The sequence below is a fragment of the Aegilops tauschii genome, chromosome 2, assembly GCF_002575655.3.
Source record: "Aegilops tauschii subsp. strangulata cultivar AL8/78 chromosome 2, Aet v6.0, whole genome shotgun sequence".
Classification (NCBI taxonomy): Eukaryota; Viridiplantae; Streptophyta; class Magnoliopsida; order Poales; family Poaceae; genus Aegilops; species Aegilops tauschii.
Genome location: NC_053036.3, coordinates 348223604 through 348246600, shown reverse-complemented (window position 1 = coordinate 348246600; position 22997 = coordinate 348223604). Strand labels below are relative to the sequence as shown.

The window sequence follows — 22997 nt, the reverse complement described above, 5'->3', positions numbered from 1 at the left end:
CACGGCGAAGCAGGGCGGAATAGAACGCAGAAACGTTGATGTGGCCCATATCCAATCCTTCTGTAAATACTGTGCCATATGCAAGCTGCTCAGCTCGCCCAGCTCGGCACAATACCTTCCCCCCCAGGACGAGCACGACGGGCCTGCGAGCAAGCTGAGCAATCGCAGTGCGCCGGCACACCACAACCATGCCCGCAGCAGGAGAGATTCGCGCAAGGGCCTGGAGCCATCGCAACAAAAACCTAGAAAAGGTAAAAAATAAAGAGAGGCTAGAGAAAGGAGAGGAGTTGCGGCTAGAGGAGAAATGAACTGCAAAGGAAGGGTAGAAGTTGGCCTACATTTATAGGAGAGGAATGCAAAAAGGTCAAAACTGAAAATTAAAGAGGAGTTAATGAAAATTACGTTACCAAGAATGAAGGACAATCAATAAAGGTTTATGTTACCAAAACAAAAAAGTCTTACCAGGAAGTTCTACAAAGACTTTGACTACACAAATTCCCACGAACTAACCGCAGATCATTAAATAATAATTCTCTAAAAAATTATAATCCATAGACCATTTTATGTGTGCAGTTCTTCAAAGTCTTACCAGGAAGTTCACTATATGTGTGCATGAAGTGCAGTACATGCTCAAAATGAAGCACAAAGAAAAGCACTTTCGCGCAGTGCACAAAAGCAGAATTAGTGCACTTGCTGTAGTCCTTATCTGTAAGCCATGCAGTCCTCATCGTTGGCATAACCAGTCACAACTTTAGCACAAAGAAGCATGCACGCAGTGAAAAATGTGTACACCTGAAGCATAGGACCATGACGAATGCAGTGCATAGAGGCAACAAAGCAGTGCACACCCCTACCAATGCAGTGCACAAAAATGTAGCGCAAAACATGTGTAGTACGGAATGCGTGCACATGCAGTCCAGAACACTGATCAATGCAGTGCACAGATGATTTGCTAAGCAGTGCACACCCCTACATTGAAAAAAAATACTTAAGATAGAAAATACAAAGAAAAAAAATTGACCACCACAGGTTCATCCGGCCCCAGCCAGTCTCGTAGTAGGTCTGCCCCACCGTAGGCGAGCCGTTCTGATCCACAATGCATGGGGCCGGGCGCACATGGGCCCACAGGTCAGAGAGCATAGAGCATCGAGTGCCGTGTATAAGCGCCCAAATAAGTAACCAGAGGAGTTCAACACGGCCGCCTCGCCAGCGCTTATAAACAGGTCGGGCGCCCCTTCCACGGGCGAGGTGGGACTAAACATTAGGCTGCACACAACGCACCGCGAACCAGCCGTGCTCACAGGCCGACTTGGACCCAATGCGTCTTCACTCCACGAACACAGGTCCAACAAAGCCCACTAAGAAAAAACAATAACTTCAAAAAAATGAGGGGGGGGGGCAACCCCCCTTATCCCTCCCGTACAAGGACTGCAGTAAGTATATGCAAAAAAATTGATGCAATATGCAGCACTAGAAAGATGCAGTGCATTTAGCTACACGAAGCAGTACGGTTTAGCAAATCCAGTTCCGTATTACCTACATGAATAAATACACGGTATAGAACACAGCGAAAAACTCGTAAAATTGCGGAATACATTGTACTTTATTCAGGGGCTCCAGCAAGGACACGCAAAAAATACTGTGAAGTAAGCACCTGTACACAACATGCAGTTCTACGTTGCACACGATGCAGTGCGAAACTCTAACCAATGCAGTTTCGTTATCACGCAGGATACATATAGACGTCACAAAATGCCCGTTCGCACAGAAAGTGGTGGTTAAAAAAAATCTACTGATAAAAGAAACCACGTTAAAAAACACCACGTTCGCATACAACCACCCAATCGGAGCGGTTCCATCGCCACAAGCCCACGATCACAGATGTAACACCAACCCATGATTTGCACAAACCGCATCGTCAGCGAGATCGTGCAGTTCATCTGATGCGGCCATCCCACCCCGCGCCCTCTCCTTAAATTCAGACCCCTGCCATAGGCCTTCTCATCCACAACAACACAAGTATCCATTGCGCTGCCACCAAATCGCTCCATCACATCCATCTCCACGCAAAACACCAAGCCCCTACTACCGGCCATGGCGTTCGCCGACGAGTACAAGGACATGGAGGCCCACGGCAACACCAAGTTGCACGTCATACACACCAACGACAAGAAGCAGGTGGTGATCACCCTCGCGGAGTACGAGCGCCACCTCAGCCTCCAGCGCCACAAGATCGTCGTCATTGATCTCGAGTACAACAACGAGCCTGAAGCGACGCAGAAACCCGCCCTCTGCCAACTCTCCATCGGCAAGAAACACCCGGTGCTGCTCTTCCAACTGAGCACCGCTGAAAGGTGCACCGTCTTCGACAACTTCCTCGCCGACCCCAGGTACACCTTTGCAGGCTTCTCCATCGACAGCGACAAAAAAGGCTAGAGCGCGTCAATTTGGAGGTCGCCAACTTCATCGACATCTAGAAGGAGTGGAGGGTGCCCGAGGCAACCAAGGAGTTGGACTCCCTTGGAGACGTCTCCGGCATGCTCATCGACGACTACTACAACAACATGAAGAAGAAGATCACCGACGACGAGCACAAGCGCTGGGCCACCCTGCCTCTGCCATGAGGCACATTGAGTACGCGGCAAAGGACGCCTACGCAGCATACAAGATATGGAACCGCATCACCCTCGCCCAGGACGGGCTTCGCCGTGCAAATCTGGAGAAGGAGGATCCGCCCAAGAAGCGCGCCAGGAGCAGCTGGGGATGGGGAGACGCTGACTGGTGAAGAAGAAGATGGTGCCGGCCAAAGAGCAACCAATGCGAGCGTCATTTTAGAATTATCATCAAATTTGCTTTATGTTGTTTGCTTATGTATCGTTAGTTTGCTTGTGATCATTTGCTTTTGCTGAACTTAGTTAGCTTGCCATGCAGAATCACTTGTAATGATGTGAACTTTGATTATGTTAGATTGCTTTCTGTTGAAATTAGTTTGCTCATGATGAACTTGTCGTACAGAATGCCTGTGATAATTTGTTTTCTGTTGTTTGCTTATGAATCATTAGATTCGAGCAGTGTGCAAAACGAAAATAAGATGCAGTGTGCAAATAGGACGCATGCAGTGCAAATTGTGTACCAATGCAGTACATACTCTGTCGAATTAAGTTTACACATACGCAACGAAGTAGTGAACGCCCCTAAATTTGATAAAAAAGAATACATAAGATAAAAAACACAAAAAGAAAAAAATGCGACCTGTATATGTAATGCGGAAATATATGAACGTGCAGTACACAAACATAATCAATGCAGTACGGGTTATGTTTACTAAGCAGTGCACTCCCCTACATTGGAAAAAAGATTACATAAGAGCAAAAACATGAAAACAAAAAATGAGAATTGTACATGTACTACGCAATGCGTGCGCATGCAGTACAGAACTCTGATCAGTGCAGTGCACAGATGGTTTACAAAGCAGTGCACACCCCTACATTGAAAAAAAATGTAGTGCGGAAATATATGAACGTGCAGTACAGGAACATAATCAATGCAGTACAGGTATGCTTACTAAGCAGTACACTCCCCTACATTGGAAAAAAGATTACGTAAGAGCAAAAACGTGAAAAGAAAAAATGAGACCTGAACATGTAGTACGAAATGCGTGCACATGTAGTACAGAACCCTGATCAATGCAGTGCAAGAGTAGTTTGATAACCAGTGCACGCCCCTACGTTGAAAAAAAATACTTAAGATAGATAATACAAAGAAAAAAAATTGACCACCACATGTGCATCCGGCTCCAGCCAGTCTCGTAGTAGGTCTCCGCCCACCGTAGGCGAGCCGTTCTGAGCCACAATGCATGGGGCCGGGCGCAAATGGGCCAACAGGTCACAGAGCATAGAGCATCTAGCGTCGTGTATAAGCGCCCAAATAAGTAACCAGAGGAGTTCGATACGGCTGCCTCGCCAGCGCTTATAAACAGATCAGGCGCGCCTTCCGCAGGCGAGGTGGGACTAAACATTAGGCCGCACACAACGCACCGGGAACCAGCCGTGCTGACAGGCCGACTTGGGCCCAAATGCGTCTTCACTCCCCGAACACAACCCAACAAGGCCCACTATGAAAAAACAATAACTTCAAAAAATAAAACATCAAAGAAAAATTAGAAAACATTTTTTAAATGAATAACAACAACAAAAGAAAAATGTGCGTGGGCACTGCCAGAAACTACAGTCCGAAGTAAACGTACAAATGTAGTCTGCAACGCCAAACAATGCAGTTCTCCACGTGGAAGCATGAAGTATTATGCAGTTCTCCTTCTACTGCATTGCAGTCTCGCTAAAATGAAGAATGCAGCCCTGTTAGTTAAGCAAAGCAGTCCGCTATAAAATAAAGAACTGCATGAAAGAACTCCATCAAGAAACTAAATGTGCATACATCTGTATCAATCCTAATCCGATATAATTCAGTGCACGAAGAATAAATTTCACTTCCATGCAGTACACTACATGGACGTACACAGTTATGTTCTGATATAAAAGAAGTGCACTTAATAGGAAAATTCACCGAAAACACAATCATCACATTTTCTGACAATTGCGTGCATACCTGAACAAGTCACAAAAAAGAGGACACGACATTCTGGATTTCCAACGCACTAATAGAGCCTCCTCATAGCAGAACCTCTCTGTAGTTGGCACGTAACTAAAAACAGAGCCCCACCACGCTACCACCCCGCTCCACCTGTCCCACGTCCTGTCAAGGAGAGCACAGGAGAGCAGAGGAGAAAACACAACTGCTTCGTACCCCAAAAAACCCCATTGCATCTTCTTCTCCAAACTTCCTTTCACCAACCTCTTCTCTCCAGAACAAACACGAGAGAGGAGAGGAGAGTCATTGATGGATGCACCTCTTTACAAGCAGCGCCACAGGTACACCAGGGAGCTCCACGACGTCGACCACCACGGCAACCACAAGCTCCACGTCGTTTGCACTAGCAAGGGTGAAGACGTGGACAAGATGTTGTCCATGCTCAGGAGGAAGCTCGGCGGAATGCCCGTCAAACTAGTCGGCGTTGATGTCGAGTACACGCACTACGTGAAGCCACAGCGGGCAGCAGTGCTCCAGATATGCGTAGAAAAAGAATGCCTTGTCTACCACATCTCTGCAGCTAAAGACAGGTCAGAATATAACTATCAATTTGTACTATTGATTGTCAATATTGATTTTAAATTTTCTTCACTGCAATCGCCAATATTTAAACTTTGGTTTTCATTTTGAAAAGCATGGCATATGAATTCATTGACAGTTTTCATCTGGCTCCATGTATGTCACTCATGTGCTCGATTCTTGAATTATATGATCTAGCAATACACGCAGTTTTATTTTGTTTTACCAAATACAAACTATTTGATTGAACAATAGAAAACGACAACATTACTATACAAAACATGTATGAAATTCAGTTCAAGAATACAATCATGCACAAAACATGCATTGTTTATGCAATATATTATCAGATTTACTAGTTATGATGAACAAAGTATTAGCAACTACTCAATGTAACAGATTCAGATATTCATATTGCAGTTCAGTTTCAGACAAAACAAAAAACATTGGTACTCCTAAGAAAATAAACTATATTCACTCTATACAAACATCTTGCAGGCCAATGGAACTAGACAAATTACTCATGAATGGTGAGTACACCTTCGTTGGATTCGCCATTGAAGGAGACAAAAGCAAGCTGAAGCTATCTGGTTTGGAGATCAACTCCGACAACTACATTGATATTCAGGTGGAATGGAGAGACCCATACAATAAAAAGAAGTTTGACTCTTTGGCTGATGTTGCCGGCAGGATGATAGACATTCACTACAATGACATGAAGAAAAAAATTAACCGCAAGGAGGACCATACTCTGTGGGGATTCTGCTCACTACCAGAAAAGCTTATCAAGTATGCAGCAATAGATGCATTCACAACATATGAGTCATGGAGAATCATCTACGATGTCATCATGGGACTGGACAGGGCAAAAAGAGACAAAGAAGCAAAGCAGAAGAAGAACAAGGCTGTAATCCAATACAACAACTAGAAATAATTCAGGGCTATGTTTTAGTTTCACTTTACTTTAGTCGTTGTGTTGTTCTTTGTTTCATGTATGCAAGCTTTTGATTATGTCCATTGCTTCATATCGAACATTTCTTTTGTAAAAACAATGTCGTTTTAGAATTATCATTAAATTTTATTTCTGTTGTTTGCTTATGTGTCACAGTTTGCTTCTGATCAATTGCTTTCGCCGAAATTAGTTTGTGTTAGAACAAGTATCCAGAAAACTTTGAAAAAATTAATGTGTGATACCAAAACGTGAATACAGTTCACATAAGAAAAACAACGCAGTTCACGGAGTGTATACATGAAGTGCAGTACATGCACAAATGCAGAACAAAGGGGCTACAACAACTTTCGTTCAGTGCAGTACTCAACGTTTGTGCAAGCAGTAGAAATGACATCATTTGTATTACCACGAAATATATATACTCCAAAAGAAAATACTTCAGATAAGGAAAAAATTAACCACCCAGCTACAACAAGGCCCCAGCTAGTCCCGTAATAGGTCTCTAAAAAATGCGTGCAGTTCTCCAAAGTCTTACAAGGAAGTTCACTATATGTGTGCATGAAGTGCGGTACATGCTCAAAATGAACCACATGAGAAGCACTTTCGTGCAGTGCACAACACAGAATTAGTGCACCTAATGCAGTACTTAAATGTAAGTCATGCAGTCCGCAGCGTTGGCATAACCAGTCACAACTTTGGCACAAAGAAGGATGCACGCAGTGCAAAATGTGTACACGTGCAGCACAGGACTATAACGAATGCAGTGCATATAGAAGCAACAAAGCAGTGCACACCCGTACACTAGAAAAAACGATACGTAAGATGGAAAACAATAAAGAAATATGCTACCCATGAAGTGCACAAAAATGTAGCGCAAACATGTGTAGTACGCAACCCCAGAGCCACACCCCTAAGATAGACAGGGAGGCGATGGGGTGTGACGGACCCGCCTGCGCATGCGGCGCCGCGGCACGCCGCATCGCGCCTGCTCCGGCTCGTTCCAGGCTCGGCCTCGCAGGGGGTGGGGAGGGGGGTCACGACCCCCCTCCCACCCCCCTGCTCGGCCTCGCGCTAACGCACGTAGTGCGCTTGGTTGACAAGCGCAGTGCGGACATTCTGTTTATCCAACAATAGGACGCACACAACCCCAGAGCCACACCCCTAAGATAGACAGGGAGGTGACGGGGTGTGACGGACTCGCTTGTGCATGCGGCGCCGCGGCACGCCGCGTCGCCGCCTGCTCTGGCTCGTTCCAGGCTCGACCTCACAGGGGGGTGGGGAGGGGGGTCACGACCCCCCTCCCACCCCCTGCTCGGTCTCGCGCTAACGCACGTAGTGCGCTTGGTTGACAGGCGCAGTGCGGACATTCTGTTTATCCAACAATAGGACGCACGCAACCCTAGAGCCACACCCCTAAGATAGACAGGGAGGCGATGGGGTGTGACGGACTCGCCTGCGCATGCGGCGCCGCGGCATGCCGCGTCGCCGCCTGCTCCGGCTCGTTCCAGGCTCGGCCTTGCAGGGGGGTGGGGAGGGGGGGTCACGACCCCCCTCCCACCCCCTGCTCGGCCTCGTGCTAACGCATGCAGTGCGCTTGGTTGACAGGCGCAGCGCGGACATTCTGTTTATCCAACAATAGGATGCACGCAACCCCAGAGCCACACCCCTAAGATAGACAGGGAGGCGACGAGGTGTGATGGACTCGCCTGCGCATGCGGCACCACGGCACGCCGTGTCGCCGCCTGCTCCGGCTCATTCCAGGCTCGGCCTCGCAGGGGGGGTGGGAAGGGGGGTCACGACCCCCCTCCCATCCCCCTGCTCGGCCTCGCGCTAACGCACGTAGTGCGCTTGGTTGACAGGCGCAGTGCGGACATTCTGTTTATCCAACCCCCCATACCTTACAATACAAACAAATAAAAGAAATCCAACTGAAGGAGGCATCTTTAGGCAAAAAGCAGTGCACTTGGTTAGGCAAAAGCAGTGCAGTATCATAAAGCAACGCAGTTTTAGGATACACACATGAATGCAGGTCTGTGGAAAAAAAGTGCAGCAAAAAAAACAGGTGCAACACAAACTTGTAGACAAATGCAGTCGTTTTTGCTGGACGAAGAAGTTCGACATCACATGTAATGCAGTTTATGGGGCACATAAGATACATATAAGCGTGACAAAAGTGCCAGTTCACACAGAACGTGTAAGGTCAAAAAATACACATATATATACTGTATGAATTATTTATATAAAATACACATACAGATACATATTCATCCATAAAAACACTGCTCCAAAAAAGCAGACGAAAAATCACAACAACAGAAAAACAAAAGTCTTTTCATACATTATATACCTTAGACACCACACAGTACACAACATGAACCCCTAGTTCTTGTCCATACACAGGGTTTTTACCAAGTAGATTGTTACTGCGTCTGCGATTGCGACAGGGAAGTAAGACCGAGGTCCGCAATCAGTTCTCATAGCTCAAGCGGCATGTCTTCATAACACAACATGTTTGAAGAATTGAACAGCAGCTGGAACATGTACTCCGCCTTCCAATCTTCAACAGCAGGCTGAAAAAAGAAAAATAAAAAAATGCAGACAGTGATTAAATAAGAAGGTTGTCATAAAGAACAAAAAGTGAAAAAGTAAAATAATTAAAAAATTACAAGAAAAAGAAGAAAACAGAGAAGGCGTTACGTCGGTTTTGATAATTTTCTCAACTAAACGTTGCCCATCATACAACTGCGTCACCCTCAGAACATAGATTCCGCACTCGTTTGCTCCCTGCGCTGGCACGACCGGATAAGAGGGCTTCTCTGCCAATTTAACCCAGTCAGGGTGGTTCTTAGATTTATACACTTTTTCACCATAAATCGCCTTCAGCAACTGAGTCATCCTCCTCATCTGGCAAAAAAGGAAGCACAATGTAAAAATAACACACACCATAGATCAAATTACTATTCAGACGAACCGAAAAATACAAAAAATGCTCTCAACGTCTAGACAGTCCCTCTTTTAAATGCACGTGAGGTCATTTCCTTTTATCTCCTTTTTTACAAGGATTATGGGGGGCATGAGAAAAATGCAGTTCTGTCACGCACATGTTGCAGTGCACTACATAAACAAGTGTGGTTCTATGCATGTGCAGTTTATAAAAAAATGCAGTAGGAGAAACACAAAAAAGCTCTGCACTTGGCAAGAAAAAATGACATACCACTTCAGTGCAATCTGAGTGGTAATCAGTCCTGCGCCACTTTGTTGTGACATCAGAATGGCCAGTGTACTTCCTAGTGTCATGGATATCAAACGTCTGGCGATGCTGGTTCATCGTGTATAAGGAATAATGATCATCCTTGGAGCCGGGCATCATAATCTGTTCACATCAAAAAACCAAAAAATGAAATGAAAAGTTATTTTGACACGTAGCACCGGGACCACTGTTACAAAAAATAACTATAAAAATAAATGCAACAAACCAGAAAAATAAATGACAGGAAACAATGAACTTACCAGTTTTGCATCCAACAGGTTTACGTCGTCACTCACAAAAACCTTGAACTGGTTAACTGCATCTTGTAAAACAAACGTGCTATGCACAACTGGCAACACAGGGTTTCCTTCATCATCTCTCGTCACAAAGGTTTCCATCTGAAGAACATAGTGCAAAGAAAAAAGAACAAAAAAAGGAAAATGAAAAAAGGAATAAACAATGCATTCAGGCATGGACATAAAAAACCAGTACAATAGAAAAAAAAATGACAGCACACGTTTACCGTGATAAATAAGGGTGAAAGTAGCACACGTTCACCAGAATGATAAACTAAACCCATTTCAGGGTCTTGCTTCCAGTACTTAATGCAAAATCCATGAGATATGAATCCATTAAAGCTCCTTTCCCAAATGTATTATATATATAGTCAACATTGTAAGTATCAAGATCACCAAAAGGACTATGCACCATAAAGAACGCATTCCTGCAGTAAACATACAGATATGGGATCAATAAAAATAAAATTAAAAACAAAACACACAAAAAGGATTAAGCACACACACATAAAACTTACTCGTGGTATTTGGTTACAAAATCTTTGCTCAGAACAAGATCCTTTATTTTCCTCGCCTCATCAATATATTTAAACCTCGGAGGCTTCAATTTCTCTATGGAGCATCTCAACTTAAAAGCCCTCTGACCTGCCCTCTTGTTCGAAAATATTTCAACATCATCCTCAGGAGGGCGATTAATTGCTGCACTCCTAGCCCTAGTGGTGCGAGGACACGGCGTAACAAAATCATCATCATCAACATCAAATTGATCGCATGGAGAGCTAGGTCGAGAAACACTTCCACCATCAGGTCCAGATGCCACAACTGTGTTCGAACCATCTCCATCCAAAGAACCAGAATTATCTGGAGAGATTTCAATGACACAATCCTCCATAACCACCTCAGAACCCTGGGACTCGAACAGTGACGTACATCCTTCATGAAGCCCCCATCAAAACCTAAAACCGTGTAGAAAAAACATGGAAACACTCAACACAAAAAACAAAACCTAAAAACATGTAATACACCTCATTAAAATAAAAAATGCAGTTCACTAAAAGAATAGAATGCAGCACAATTGTCTACAACAATGCAGTCCACTTGTCTACAGCAATGCAGAACAAAAAATGTATACAACAATGTAGCCCGCTTGTATACAACAATGCAGCCCACTTATGAAGAACAATGTAGCTCACTTGCCCAAAAAATAAAATGCATCTCACTAACACAAAAAAATACACATCAATTCTAAATCACGAACTTAACTAAACAAACTAGTAAAAAAAAGCCCGTAAGAGCCGGAAGCAAGCAATACACAAAAAATAAATAAAGGAAGGATAAAGAAGTTCACTAAAACAACCTTTATCTGCAAAAATTAAAAGTGATGTTAAATCAAGGGAACACTTTCTTGATGTGAGCCAACTATAGAGCATGGCCTTTCTGATGTAGCCAATGTGCTCCACCCCAAACTGAGCAACTCGAACACCATCCCAAGTCTGCAAGAATTGAAGCATATAGAATCCACAATCATGCCTGCAATAAAAGAATAAAAAACATCAGTTTCACAAATATGAAATAAAAAACTTGAGCAGTATGGATAAGAGGGGTTGTACGGAACACACCCATTTGGCTGCATTGGGACAATGACATGTTTCAACACAAATCCATCAAGTGTAGGAGGATTTAGCGGCTCATCAGAACTTGAGCTTGCTTCTTTCCATGCACGCTTGATATTTTTAACCATCCTCCTAAAAACCCTGATCGCATCAGCACTGCCAGGTTTATTGAGCGAGTCAAGAAATTCAAACCGCCTTTCTTTCACATTTAACGCAACTACACAATAATGACCAACGCCATCCCTCATATCTCGCGGATCAAAAGTTGCAAAAAGGACCTGTTCAAAGGATGAAAAATAAATAAAAGTATTATAAGAAGAAGAAACAGGATACTATAAAAACAAACACGCAAAAATATAGTATTCGGCACATAAAAACGTTACTCACCATATCCTTTTTATCAACACGCTCCTCGGCTTTTGAAGAGAATGTCATTTTAACACTCCTGCCTACAGTACCACCATTCCAAATATTTGTCTGCCAATACAAAACCAAAAATCAAATAGTGCTCAAGAAAACATGTAGTCGCACGAAATCAGAAAAGAAAATCAAAAAAATAAAACAAAAATTTCTGCATTCTTACACAAATATGGTACAGGATAACCATTGTCGGAGATCCCTTAAACTTATCTACCAGCAAAGAAACCCCAAGATCTACAAGTCTTGTAGTGAGCATCCCTTTATCCCAAAAGGATTGACCAACTTCGCCAATGGTAATATCACCCAACTCAGTCTTAAAAGCAATCATGTCCCTGAATTTTTCATGAAAAACTGAAACATAAGATACTAAAAAAAATAACAACAAAGAAAAAGGGCTAAAACCCAAAATTAGAAAATACATATGAACAAAACAATTTCTAAAAAAACCATACTTCTTCTTCTTGTCCTTCCGAACCCTCGTAACAGAAGCATACAACTCATTGTATCTTTTCAGGAGAGCTGGATCAATGCTCGACGGTCTCACAACAGGAAGTTCGTCATCTGTAATAAAAAAGATGAAGTTCACTTATCCAAATAATGAAGTTCAAATATTAAGCCAAGGAAATTCTGCTAGCTATTTTGAAAATCATAAACAAAAGATCAAGTTTCACTTATCATTAAACATCTAATACAGATACCATAGTAATTAAACAAAAATGAAATGAGAAAAACTTCAACTGTACTGTTCAAAACAAAACTCTTGCCTTCAGTGTCAGAGTCTTCATGCTGTTGTTCTTCAGAGCTGACCAATACATTTTCTTGGATAGGTTGCGATGAATCCAACACAACATCACTGGACTGCCCTTCTGCAGCAACATCAGCATTATCTGGATTTACAACAGTCTGGTCAACCGCAACGTCCTTAGATACTTCAGCTACATGAGGCTCCACTCTCGATACTTCAGGAACATCGTTGGCCGCCAGACAAACACGGGAAGAAACAACACTAACAGCAGGGACGACATTCTCCAGCGGCTTTTCAATGCCAAAATCAGAATCTTCATGCCGGCTGGGGGAAACAACATCATGGGATTGTTGAGCTACAGAAGGGTCTGCAAGGTCGACGACAACCGATGCAGAAGCACCAACACTGCCACCACCATCAACAGCACAACCGCCCTGATTCAGATCAATGTGAACTTCCACATTTTCTTCTCCAGGTTGTGGAAAGATTGAAAAACACACAATAACACAAAACTGAGCGTGGGGATAATTAACACAACAAACAACTGCAACCCACGTGTATCAAAACAACTACAACTTCAACACACATATACGTAAAAAAAGAACTGCAGTTCACTTTGTCAGATGTTGCAGTTCAGTTATGTTAAATACTGAAGCTCACTTATGTAAAACATTATGGACCATGCATGCGAAATTGAATGCAGTTCACTTCTGTCAAAGACTGAAGCTCACACATGTAAAACTATTGCAGCTAACATATGTAAATGAAAATGCATATGACTGAGCATAACACCGCACATCAAGATTATAACAACAACAAAAAAATTAGATTACAACACACTAACAGAACAAGTAATACAACTATACCTTATCAGCTACAACATCCGGAGGGGACGATGCATCACCCAAGACCTCATCCTTCCCAGAGCCATCGTAGGACTCTTTGTGCACATCACAAGCAGCAACACCAGTCTACGGGCATAGAATAAACCAAAAATAAAAACAAGATGGTTACGACAAAAGAAGAAAAAAAAATTCAACTATGCACAAGCAGTACACACTTTACAACCGTGAAGTACATAAAAAATACAATAAAAATGGAAAGCAACAAATGCAAGTTTAAGAAGAGGGACACGTGGCAGAACAGACATGGCAGAAGTACTTGAACCTGACCAATTCCATCGTCCCTAGTTCCATGGACACCAGAAGATTCCACTCCAGCCTATCACAAAAAACAAAAAAAGTGAGGAGCAGTCCACATAATACACAAAAGAGGTTCAAAGCAACAAAATACCTAGAACATACATTATCAGCGCCAACCCCAGCGTCCTGACGGTTCATTTCATCCAAAATATGCCCAGCATCCTTCTCATGCAGACCGCATTTTTCCTCGTCTCAATTGAGCATAGGAAGACCGAACATTCGTCACTGCAATCTTCAGGCTTTCAATCACGCCACAATCAAAATTGTGAGCAGCAACAATATCTTCATCTTCTGGGCCATGGCCAACAGGGAAAAAACCAGCAACTGTCCTCAACCTGTCACCAGAGGTTGGCAAATCTTCAGTCAACTTCAAAACCTTCACAAGAAGCTCATCAATCTCCTCATGTTTTTTGCCGCCAACAAATGTCTGTTTAGAAGAGCTTCTATTATCAAACATCTGTCGAGCCATGAAACCACGAGTACGCGGCACCTCATCATCACGGGCAGGAAGCTGGCTACATATAGGCTCATAAAACCTAGCATGAGTGCTAGGTCCCGCATCAGAGCTGCCGCATACAACTGCAACAGGACGGTTGTACACAATATCACCTAACGCCTTCCACTGAAAAAAAAGACAAGAGGCAAAGACAAGTACACATGTGAGTACTAGAAAAGTTCAGATTTATAATGGCTGCACCTTTTAAGAAAACTGATATTAAAAACTCAGATGCACTAACCGGCAGCTTCCCAAATTTGTAAGTTTCCAAGTAAATCTTTCCCTTCACAAGCACATCCTCATTGCATAACTTCATCAGGTCTTTGGTCGTCAGGTATGATGCACGTGGCGTCAAGGTGTGCATGACTGAAAATTTGCGAAGCTTCAAGCAGTCAAGATACATAATCAGGGGGACAATGGCGCAACCCTCTGCACAATTCTGCTTGCTGCCTTCTGTTTGCCACCTCACCACGCCTGCAACTCATCAACAACAAGCTGACAAAAGTCCATCTGAGCCATAGCCGCATAATCCATGTTCTCTACCATTGCAGCAACTCTACCCAAACGAACTGCAGGCCCGGGGCACAGCAAATTCTGGTAGAGTATCAGGAAGAACACCTTCACAGCAAGGTCAACAGTCACATGATCATCTTCCTCCACCAACGCCTTCAACTTATCAAGCAAGTCCTTGACACCTATAATTTTTGAACGGTCAAAGCCAAGCTCATCCTTGAGGGCACTCAACGAGTCATCATGGCCGCTGGCAGCAGGCATGGGTGCAGTGTGACGTCCCATGGGTAAATAAAAAATGTGATGAACTGCATCACGATTGATTCAAAGAACCCTGCCATTCCCAAAGTCCATTATCATGGTGGCAGGGTCAATCACTCCCATCAGATAGCACATAAGAATGCGCGACACATTTTTCTTTACTGTCAGTTCAAAGACAACACCAAATCCAGCATCCCGAACACGACTACAGTGTGCCTCTTTCAACAAGGCAGCAGCCTTGCAAACAGTGGGAAGTGACAAACGTACGGTCTTGTTAAATCGAGAATCATCTCCCTCAGCATCATCTTCAGCTGCATTGCTCTTACTAGACTTCTTCCTCTGTGTAAAGGGAAATGCAATCCACATTAGAAGACTAGCCATAAAAAAAGAGACAGAGAAAACACAGATAGAATAACAATGAAGAAAACAAATGTAGTCCACTTCAACAAACCTTTGGAACAACATCCACCTCCTCGCCAGAGTCACCACAAAAATCTTCATCGACATCGTCACGGGCAGGCTTGGGTAGACTCTTAGATGAACCACAGTCTTTGCGTCTACCACTATGAACATCCCTCACAAAATCAGCAAGCACAAAGTCGTCATCATCACAGTTGGGACCTTCAGTGACATGTAGTCGCTTGCACTGAGGATCATCCTTTCCACCAGCTTCAGCAGTTCTCTTGCCAAGATTCTTGTTCATGCCAGCAACACGTGGACTCCGCCGAGGTGTACCACCTTCCTCAGCAACAGTACTCAGCTTCTTCTTCTGCAAAGAAGGCTTCTTCACCTTGGCAAATTTGGCACCCTTGGCACCATCTGCAGCTCTCCTCTGCTTCTCCTTCTCCGCAAACTCTTTTGAGTCACTTTCAAACCTCAACTTCTTCTTGCTTTGCTTCAACTCATATTCACGAAGCTGTTCCGAGACCATCCAATCCTGTGTAACTTCCTCTGTACCATCAACAGACTGCGACTGTGTCTCAAACAAAACGGGACGTCTCTGGTCAAAGCTCACACCAACATTACCCTCTGCAAAATAATGGTCAATCAATTGAGCAACCTCCTCAAACCCAGGCACCCCAGCATGGAAAACAGACACTACGTCAAAATGAAGTTTGACTATGGTCGTTAAAAAGTGCACAAAAAGAACAAATGCAGTACACTTAGACATATGAAATGCAGTGCTCCAACCATAAGCTAAAAATAAAAATTAATGCATTGCACAAAAAACTTGAATAAAACAACAATGCAGTTCACACATACATATAGTGGAGTTCACATATAGAAAATAAAATACAGTGCTGCATACACTAACTTCATGTTTCTTCCCAACAAAATGCCGGACTAGATACAGCAAGGCAACACCAATTGGTACAACATCAAAGTAACCAGCATACACAAAATAAACAAATCAATCACATACCAGAAGGAGGGGCCACACTTATGGGAGAAGTTTCAATCGGCGAATTCAATTGATGTCCTCCCTCCACACCATGATCCTTACCACCAGGACAACGAGACCCAATTGGCGTATCATTATGAGAATCACAATCACCTACTTGATTCAAAAAGAACCAGAAACAGAAATTACAAAACATCACGTGACAAAATAATGCAAACGAACGCTGACAACTAACAGAGCATAAAGCAATATGCAGGATGATTTAGGAAACTAGATAAACATCAAACAAAATAAACAAAAAGCCTAAAATAAGCACTCCACATACCCTGAATTCCTCCTCCCACTCTGCTCGGCGAAGACATGGCGTTTGCCTGGAGCACAACGATGAAGTGACAGATTTAAGCAACACAATCGGCGAAAATCTCACGAAACCCTAGATCCACCTTGCTACACAAGAGTATCGACTCCAAAATCGAGATAAAATCGGCTGCCTACGGAAAAATTACACAAGCAAAAACAGCAACAGCAACTACGAGAATAACAAAACAAGACGAGCGGACGATCAAGACCGAGAACAAGCGAAACATACCACAAAAAAGGTGCGGCGCAGGCGGCGGCGGTGACGACGGGGAGGGGGGAGGGTGCGGCGACGGCAACAGACGGGAAAGGGCTGCGGGAGCGCAGCGGCAAGGGCTCGCGGAGCGGACGACGCGGGATGTAGGAATAAGAACCTCTTGAGGGCGGCGGTTGCTGCGGGCGACGGTGGTTTTGCTCGAGGGAGGAACTGCAAGAGAGGAGAGGGGATTGTTCTCGGTCTCTCTCCCTGTCAGCGGAGCGGTGGGATCGCCTGGAACGGACATGTAGGAGGCCCGCGTGTGGCAAAAGGCAACATAAAACGGGCCGGCCCAAAAATGGCCCGGCTAAAATAAGAAAGACCACATCAAAACGCACATGATGCAGTTCTCTATGAAGAACAATGAAGTTCCGTCTGTATAACAAAAATAAAATAAATGCAGTTCGTAAAAAAGTTAAAATAAAAAAAACATGCATATTAAGAAAACACATCCGAAAAGAAAAAGTCTACATTCAAATAAGTGCCACAAAAAAATGGGGCCCCCAACCCCCCTACCCCTCCCGTATAGGGACTGCAGTAAGTACAGGCAAAAAAATTGATGCAGTACGCAGCACTAGAAAGATGCAGTGCATTTAGCTACACGAAGCAGTACGGTTTAGCAAATCCAGTTCCGTATTACCTACATGAATAAATACACGGTATAGAACACAGCGAAAAACTCGTAAAATTGCGGAATACATTGTACTTTATTCAGGGGCTCCAGCAAGGACACGCAAAAAATACTGTGAAGTAAGCACCTGTACACAACATGCAGTTCTCCGTTGCACACGATGCAGTGCGGAACTCTAACCAATGCAGTTTTGTTATCACACAGGATACATATAAACGTCACAAAATGCCCGTTCGCACAGAAAGTGGTAGTTAAAAAAATCTACTGATCAAAAATAAAAAAAACCACGTTAAAAAACACCACGTTCGCATACAACCACCCAATCGGAGCAATTCCATCGCCACAAGCCCATGATCACAGACGCAACACCAACCCACGATCTACACAAACCGCATCGTCAGCGAGATCGTGTAGTTCATCTGATGCGGCCATCCCACCCCGCGCCCTCTCCTTAAATTCAGACCCCTGCCATAGGCCTTATCATCCACAACAACACAAGTATCCATTACGCTGCCAGCAAATCGCTCCATCACATCCATCTCCACGCAAAACACCAAGCCCTACTACCGGCCATGGCGTTCGCCGACGAGTACCAGGGCGTGGAGGCCCACGGCAACACCAAGTTGCACGTCATCCACACCAACGGCAACAAGCAGGTGGCGACCACCCTCGCGCAGTACGAGCGCCACCTCAGCCTCCAGCGCCACAAGATCGTCGGGATTGATCTCGAGTACAACAACGAGCCTGAAGCGACGCAGAAACCCGCCCTCTGCCAACTCTCCATCGGCAAGAAACACCCGGTGCTGCTCTTCCAACTGAGCGCCGCTGAAAGGTGCACCGTCTTCGACAACTTCCTCGCCGACCCCAGGTACACCTTTGCAGGCTTCTCCATCGACAGCGACAAAAAAAGGCTAGAGCGCGTCAATCTGGAGGTCGCCAACTTCGTCGACATCCAGAAGGAGTGGAGGGTGCCCGAGGCAACCAAGGAGTTGGAATTCCTTGGAGACGTCTCCGGCATGCTCATCGACGACTACTACAACAACATGAAGAAGAAGATCACCGATGACGAGCACAAGCGCTGGGCCACCCTGCCTCTCTCCATGTGGCACATCGAGTACGCGGCAAAGGACGCCTACGCAGCGTACGAGATATGGAACCGCATCACCCTCACCCAGGACGGGCTTCGCCGTGCAAAGCTGGAGAAGGAGGAGCCCCCCAAGAAGCGCGCCAGGAGCAGCCGGGGATGGGGAGACGCTGACTGGTGAAGAAGAAGATGGTGCCGGCAAAAGAGCAACCAATGCCAGCGTCGTTTTAGAATTATCATCAAATTTGCTTTATGTTGTTTTCTTATGTATCGTTAGTTTGCTTGTGATCATTTGCTTTTGCTGAACTTAGTTTGCTTTCCATGCAGAATCGTTTGTAATGATGTGAACTTTGATTATGTTAGATTGGTTTCTGTTGAAATTAGTTTGCTCATGATGAACTTGTCGTACAGAATGCCTGTGATAATTTGTTTTCTATTGTTTGCTCATGTATCATTAGATTCGAGCAGTGTGCAAAAAGGACGCATGCGGTGCAAGTTGTGTACCAATGCAGTACAGACTCTGTCAAATGAAGTTTACACATACCCAAGAAAGCAGTGCACGCCCCTAAATTTGGAAAAACGAATAGATAAGAGAAAAACACCAAAAGAAAAATGCGATCTGTATATGTAGTGCGGAAATATATGAACGTGCAGTACAGGAACATAATCGATGCAGTACAAGTATGTTTACTAAGCAGTGCACTCCCCTACATTGGAAAAAAGATTACATAAGAGCAAAAACATGAAAACAAAAAATGAGAACTGTGCATGTAGTACGGACTGCGTGCACATGCAGTACAGAAAACTGATCAGTGCAGTGCACAGATGGTTTACAAAGAAGTGCACGCCCCTACATTGAAAAAAAAACAATAGAAAAAATTGACCACCCAAGTGTAGCCGGCCCCAGCCAGTCTCGTAGTAGGTTTGCGCCCACAGCAGGCGAGCCATTCTGAGCCACAATGCATGGGGCCGGCGCACATGGCCCCACAGGTTAGAGAGCATAGTGTAGCGAGCGCCGTGTATAAGCGCCCAAATAAGTAACCAGAGGAGTTCGATACGGCTGCCTCACGAGCGCTTATAAACAGGTCGGGCGCGCCTTCCGCGGGCGAGGTGGGACTAAACTTTAGGCCGCACACAACGCACCGGGAACCAGCCGTGCTCACAGGCCGACTTGGGCCCAATGCGTCTTCACTCCCCGAACACAGGCCCAAGACACGAAAAGAGAGGCCACTGAATTTTTTTTAAAATAATCCCACGTACCATACACAAATGCAGGCCCAACCACGCGTTCCGCGGTTCGTCTTGATATGACAATGCACTTCGCTATTTTCAGGTATGCAGTCCTCTTACTCAAATGCATTCGCGCACACTGAATCAGTACCAATCCGCCACCTAACACCAACCACAAACATTTATTACTTCAGTTGGTCAATTGGTTGCATAAAAACGTATCCATTTGTGCTCTAGACTAACACAACGCCTCCCCGTTCCTCTTTTTCTTCAAACCGTAGATCTAGGGTTCATCCCATCCCCAGCTCTTCTATAGAATTCCACTGAACCCGCCATGGATTGTAAGTGTGGGTGTTTGGACACATGCGTGTACGCAGAAGGTCTAGAGCTCACCAACACCGAGTGGCGCAGCATGCTCGGGTGTCTGATGATACCCAACAGGGGGTTTCAGCCGCCATTTCTTCATCGCCTCACAACCGCAGATCTACAGGAAAGTTGGGTATGTTTTTCCCCTCACAATTTTGGACATAATCTACCTGCAAATCCACATTTGAATATATAGTTCAATCAATTTGTTCAGTAGTGTCAACAAAATACAAAACATAATTTGTATTGTTGTTCAGATTTTCTAGCTATTAAGACTAGATGCTTCCACCTATTTTTCTTCAGTACCACAACACGCGAACAAAAAAGAGGGTCAGTAGATCAGTATTGCAGTTCTCTTAACATGCTAGCGAAGTACACTGTAAATGACCTTGCAGTACAAACATGTTATAGTATAATATATATCCTAGTAAAACTAGAGGTCAATTCCGTATATAAGTTTGTTCATACATTGCAAATACTTTATAAAAAATAGTAGTCATATATATGTACATATTTAACTCAACATAAAACAAATCATCCTAAGTATAAAGAATGGGTATATATATGTTCATACATTGTTATTTACTTATAAACATTCTTTTTCCATCCTTTCCGAAATGCAGAAACTGCCATCCACAGTAAAATTTCCTGCTCCGAGTTCAGGGAAGGTTACTTTGGAGACAGTACACAAGAATGGGTATGGAGACATGCAAGCTGACTACCACATCGACTCTGAAGAATGCATCAACATAACTACTGGTTGGAAAAAATTTGTCTCCCAGAATGGCTTTGAGGTCGGAGAAGTGGCCATGCCATTTTTCTACAAAGAAGAAGACTCCCTGAAGTTCACAATATTTGCACTGTAGGCAGTCTAAATATGAAGCAAGCCATCGGTGACATATTTCTAATGCTTTGCTAATGCTGTACGCTTTTAAAATTATGTCCACCAGACACTTTGAACGGTGCCTATTTAAAGTATGCAACCTCATCTGCATCATTTTATCACCCATTTTTAGACAAGTTGCTGCTGGCAGTAATGCAGTTCTCTCAAACACATAGTTGGTCCTAAATATAAAAAAGCAGTCATTTGAACAGTAACAATGCAATGCGAATGGTCGAAACTTTACAGTTAACATATGACGTTCAAAAGAATTCTCATAGTATTCAGTTCAAAAAAATTGTCATAATAACTATTCAGCTAACAAAAGCATATAATGGACCATCTATTCTAATAGCACAATAGAAGATTAACCATACTGCTATGCAGTACGAAAGTACATATTATGTAGTCCTTTAAACACAGAATGCAGTTTAAGAAAAGAGAAATCTCATAAGCTACCATGACCACTGTAATACAGCTAAAACGAAGTACACTGCTAACGAAAATGAAGTGCACTACAGCGTATGCGAGAACAACAACAATAAAATTAAAGCAGTAGAAATACAGATATGTCATAGACTAACAGAGGTGCCAATTCAATCGCACTTACATAACTCGCCTAAAAATTGTCCAACAACTAAACTATCAAAAAATACCCCGCAAAAAACTACATCGAACACACGGCAAACTGGACGAACAACATAAGCTTTTATATAAAAATTGCAAATCAAAGAATGAGAATTATACCCGCAATACAATGAATTAAAACCAACAGCGACAGTAATTACAAGATTCAAAAACACACCGAGGCGCAAAATCCAGAAAATCAACAAGAACAGAGGAGCAGACAAAGCTCACCCGCCCACACAACCAAATTCGCGGGAAACTGGAAACTAACTCCTAAAAATTACACAATTTCTAGAGTAAAAGGTGCGATTAAACGAACAATATCAAACAATTCTGACTAACAAACAACATCCGAGCGCCAAAGAGTCGATTCCGACACGAACACGAACGAACAGAGAAAAACTCGCCCGCCAAATCCCTCGATTTACCAAGATTTTAGTCGTTTTTCCTGTAAATTACAAAGAATAAAGGTCAAGTGAAATCCATAAACAAATTAAATCATCCCGCAACACCCGATTCCACACAGAATACGCTGGCGGACAGCCAGAAAATGAAGCAGTTCTCCCATGTAGCATTGCAGTGCGCGACGTAAAGAAGATGCAGTGCGCTTCTGTTGAGCATGCAGTGCGGAAGTGTTATCAGAATAGTTATGCTGATAATATTATCAGAATAGACCGGCTATATATATATATATATGTTTTTCCTTTATACTTGTTTTGTATCGGCAAGAAGTAGTAGTAAGCTTAGGTCTTTCCTTCTTCGTATCTGATCCAATTAGTCAATACTTTCTCCTTCAAACAGCCATGCACGTAGCTTTTCCATACGTTGACTTTCCTTCGGGACTTGAACTGTTGTATGCCCGAGCACTTTGATTACGTGCAGCCGGATGAGTTTGAAACAAAAAAGGATTGGACCAGTGGCTAATTGGATTTAGACGAGGAAACTTTTTCTAACTAAAACAATTCGGCGACTTGACAGCTTGATTGATTATCGTCAGTCTTGGCGGATCATAGGACGGCTGCAACAGATACTGCAACTCGGACCCATATTGCCGGCTCCAAAATCAGAACTTTGACCATAAAACGATGAAGTTGCCAGGTTGTCTTTCTTTCCTTTTACCTGAGAACTGGTTCCTCGACTTTTAACTCTTCCGACCCTTATTAACAAAGTCGAGATTGATATTGTCATAACCACGGCTCATGATCGGTCTTCTGTTGAGTACATTGATCTGAACCGCCAGCCCGCAATAAGAT

At 43.7% G+C, this 22997-nt stretch overlaps 3 protein-coding genes across 3 annotated transcripts; all 3 read left to right on the top strand.

The window, feature by feature from the left end:
* The first annotated feature begins 2094 nt into the window (after nucleotides 1–2094).
* LOC120964648 (uncharacterized) lies at nucleotides 2095–2436 on the top strand. Its single transcript, XM_073507123.1, has one exon. The coding sequence runs from the start codon at nucleotides 2095–2097 to the stop codon at nucleotides 2434–2436; it is 342 nt and encodes a 113-aa protein (XP_073363224.1).
* Nucleotides 2437–4896: 2460 nt separating this feature from the next.
* Nucleotides 4897–6094, top strand: LOC141041010 (uncharacterized). The gene is made up of 2 exons (XM_073507122.1): nucleotides 4897–5177; nucleotides 5665–6094. The coding sequence occupies exons 1-2, from the start codon at nucleotides 4897–4899 to the stop codon at nucleotides 6092–6094; spliced, it is 711 nt and encodes a 236-aa protein (XP_073363223.1).
* Nucleotides 6095–18129: 12035 nt separating this feature from the next.
* LOC141041009 (uncharacterized) lies at nucleotides 18130–18822 on the top strand. The gene has a single exon (XM_073507121.1). The coding sequence runs from the start codon at nucleotides 18130–18132 to the stop codon at nucleotides 18820–18822; it is 693 nt and encodes a 230-aa protein (XP_073363222.1).
* Nucleotides 18823–22997: the final 4175 nt, after the last annotated feature.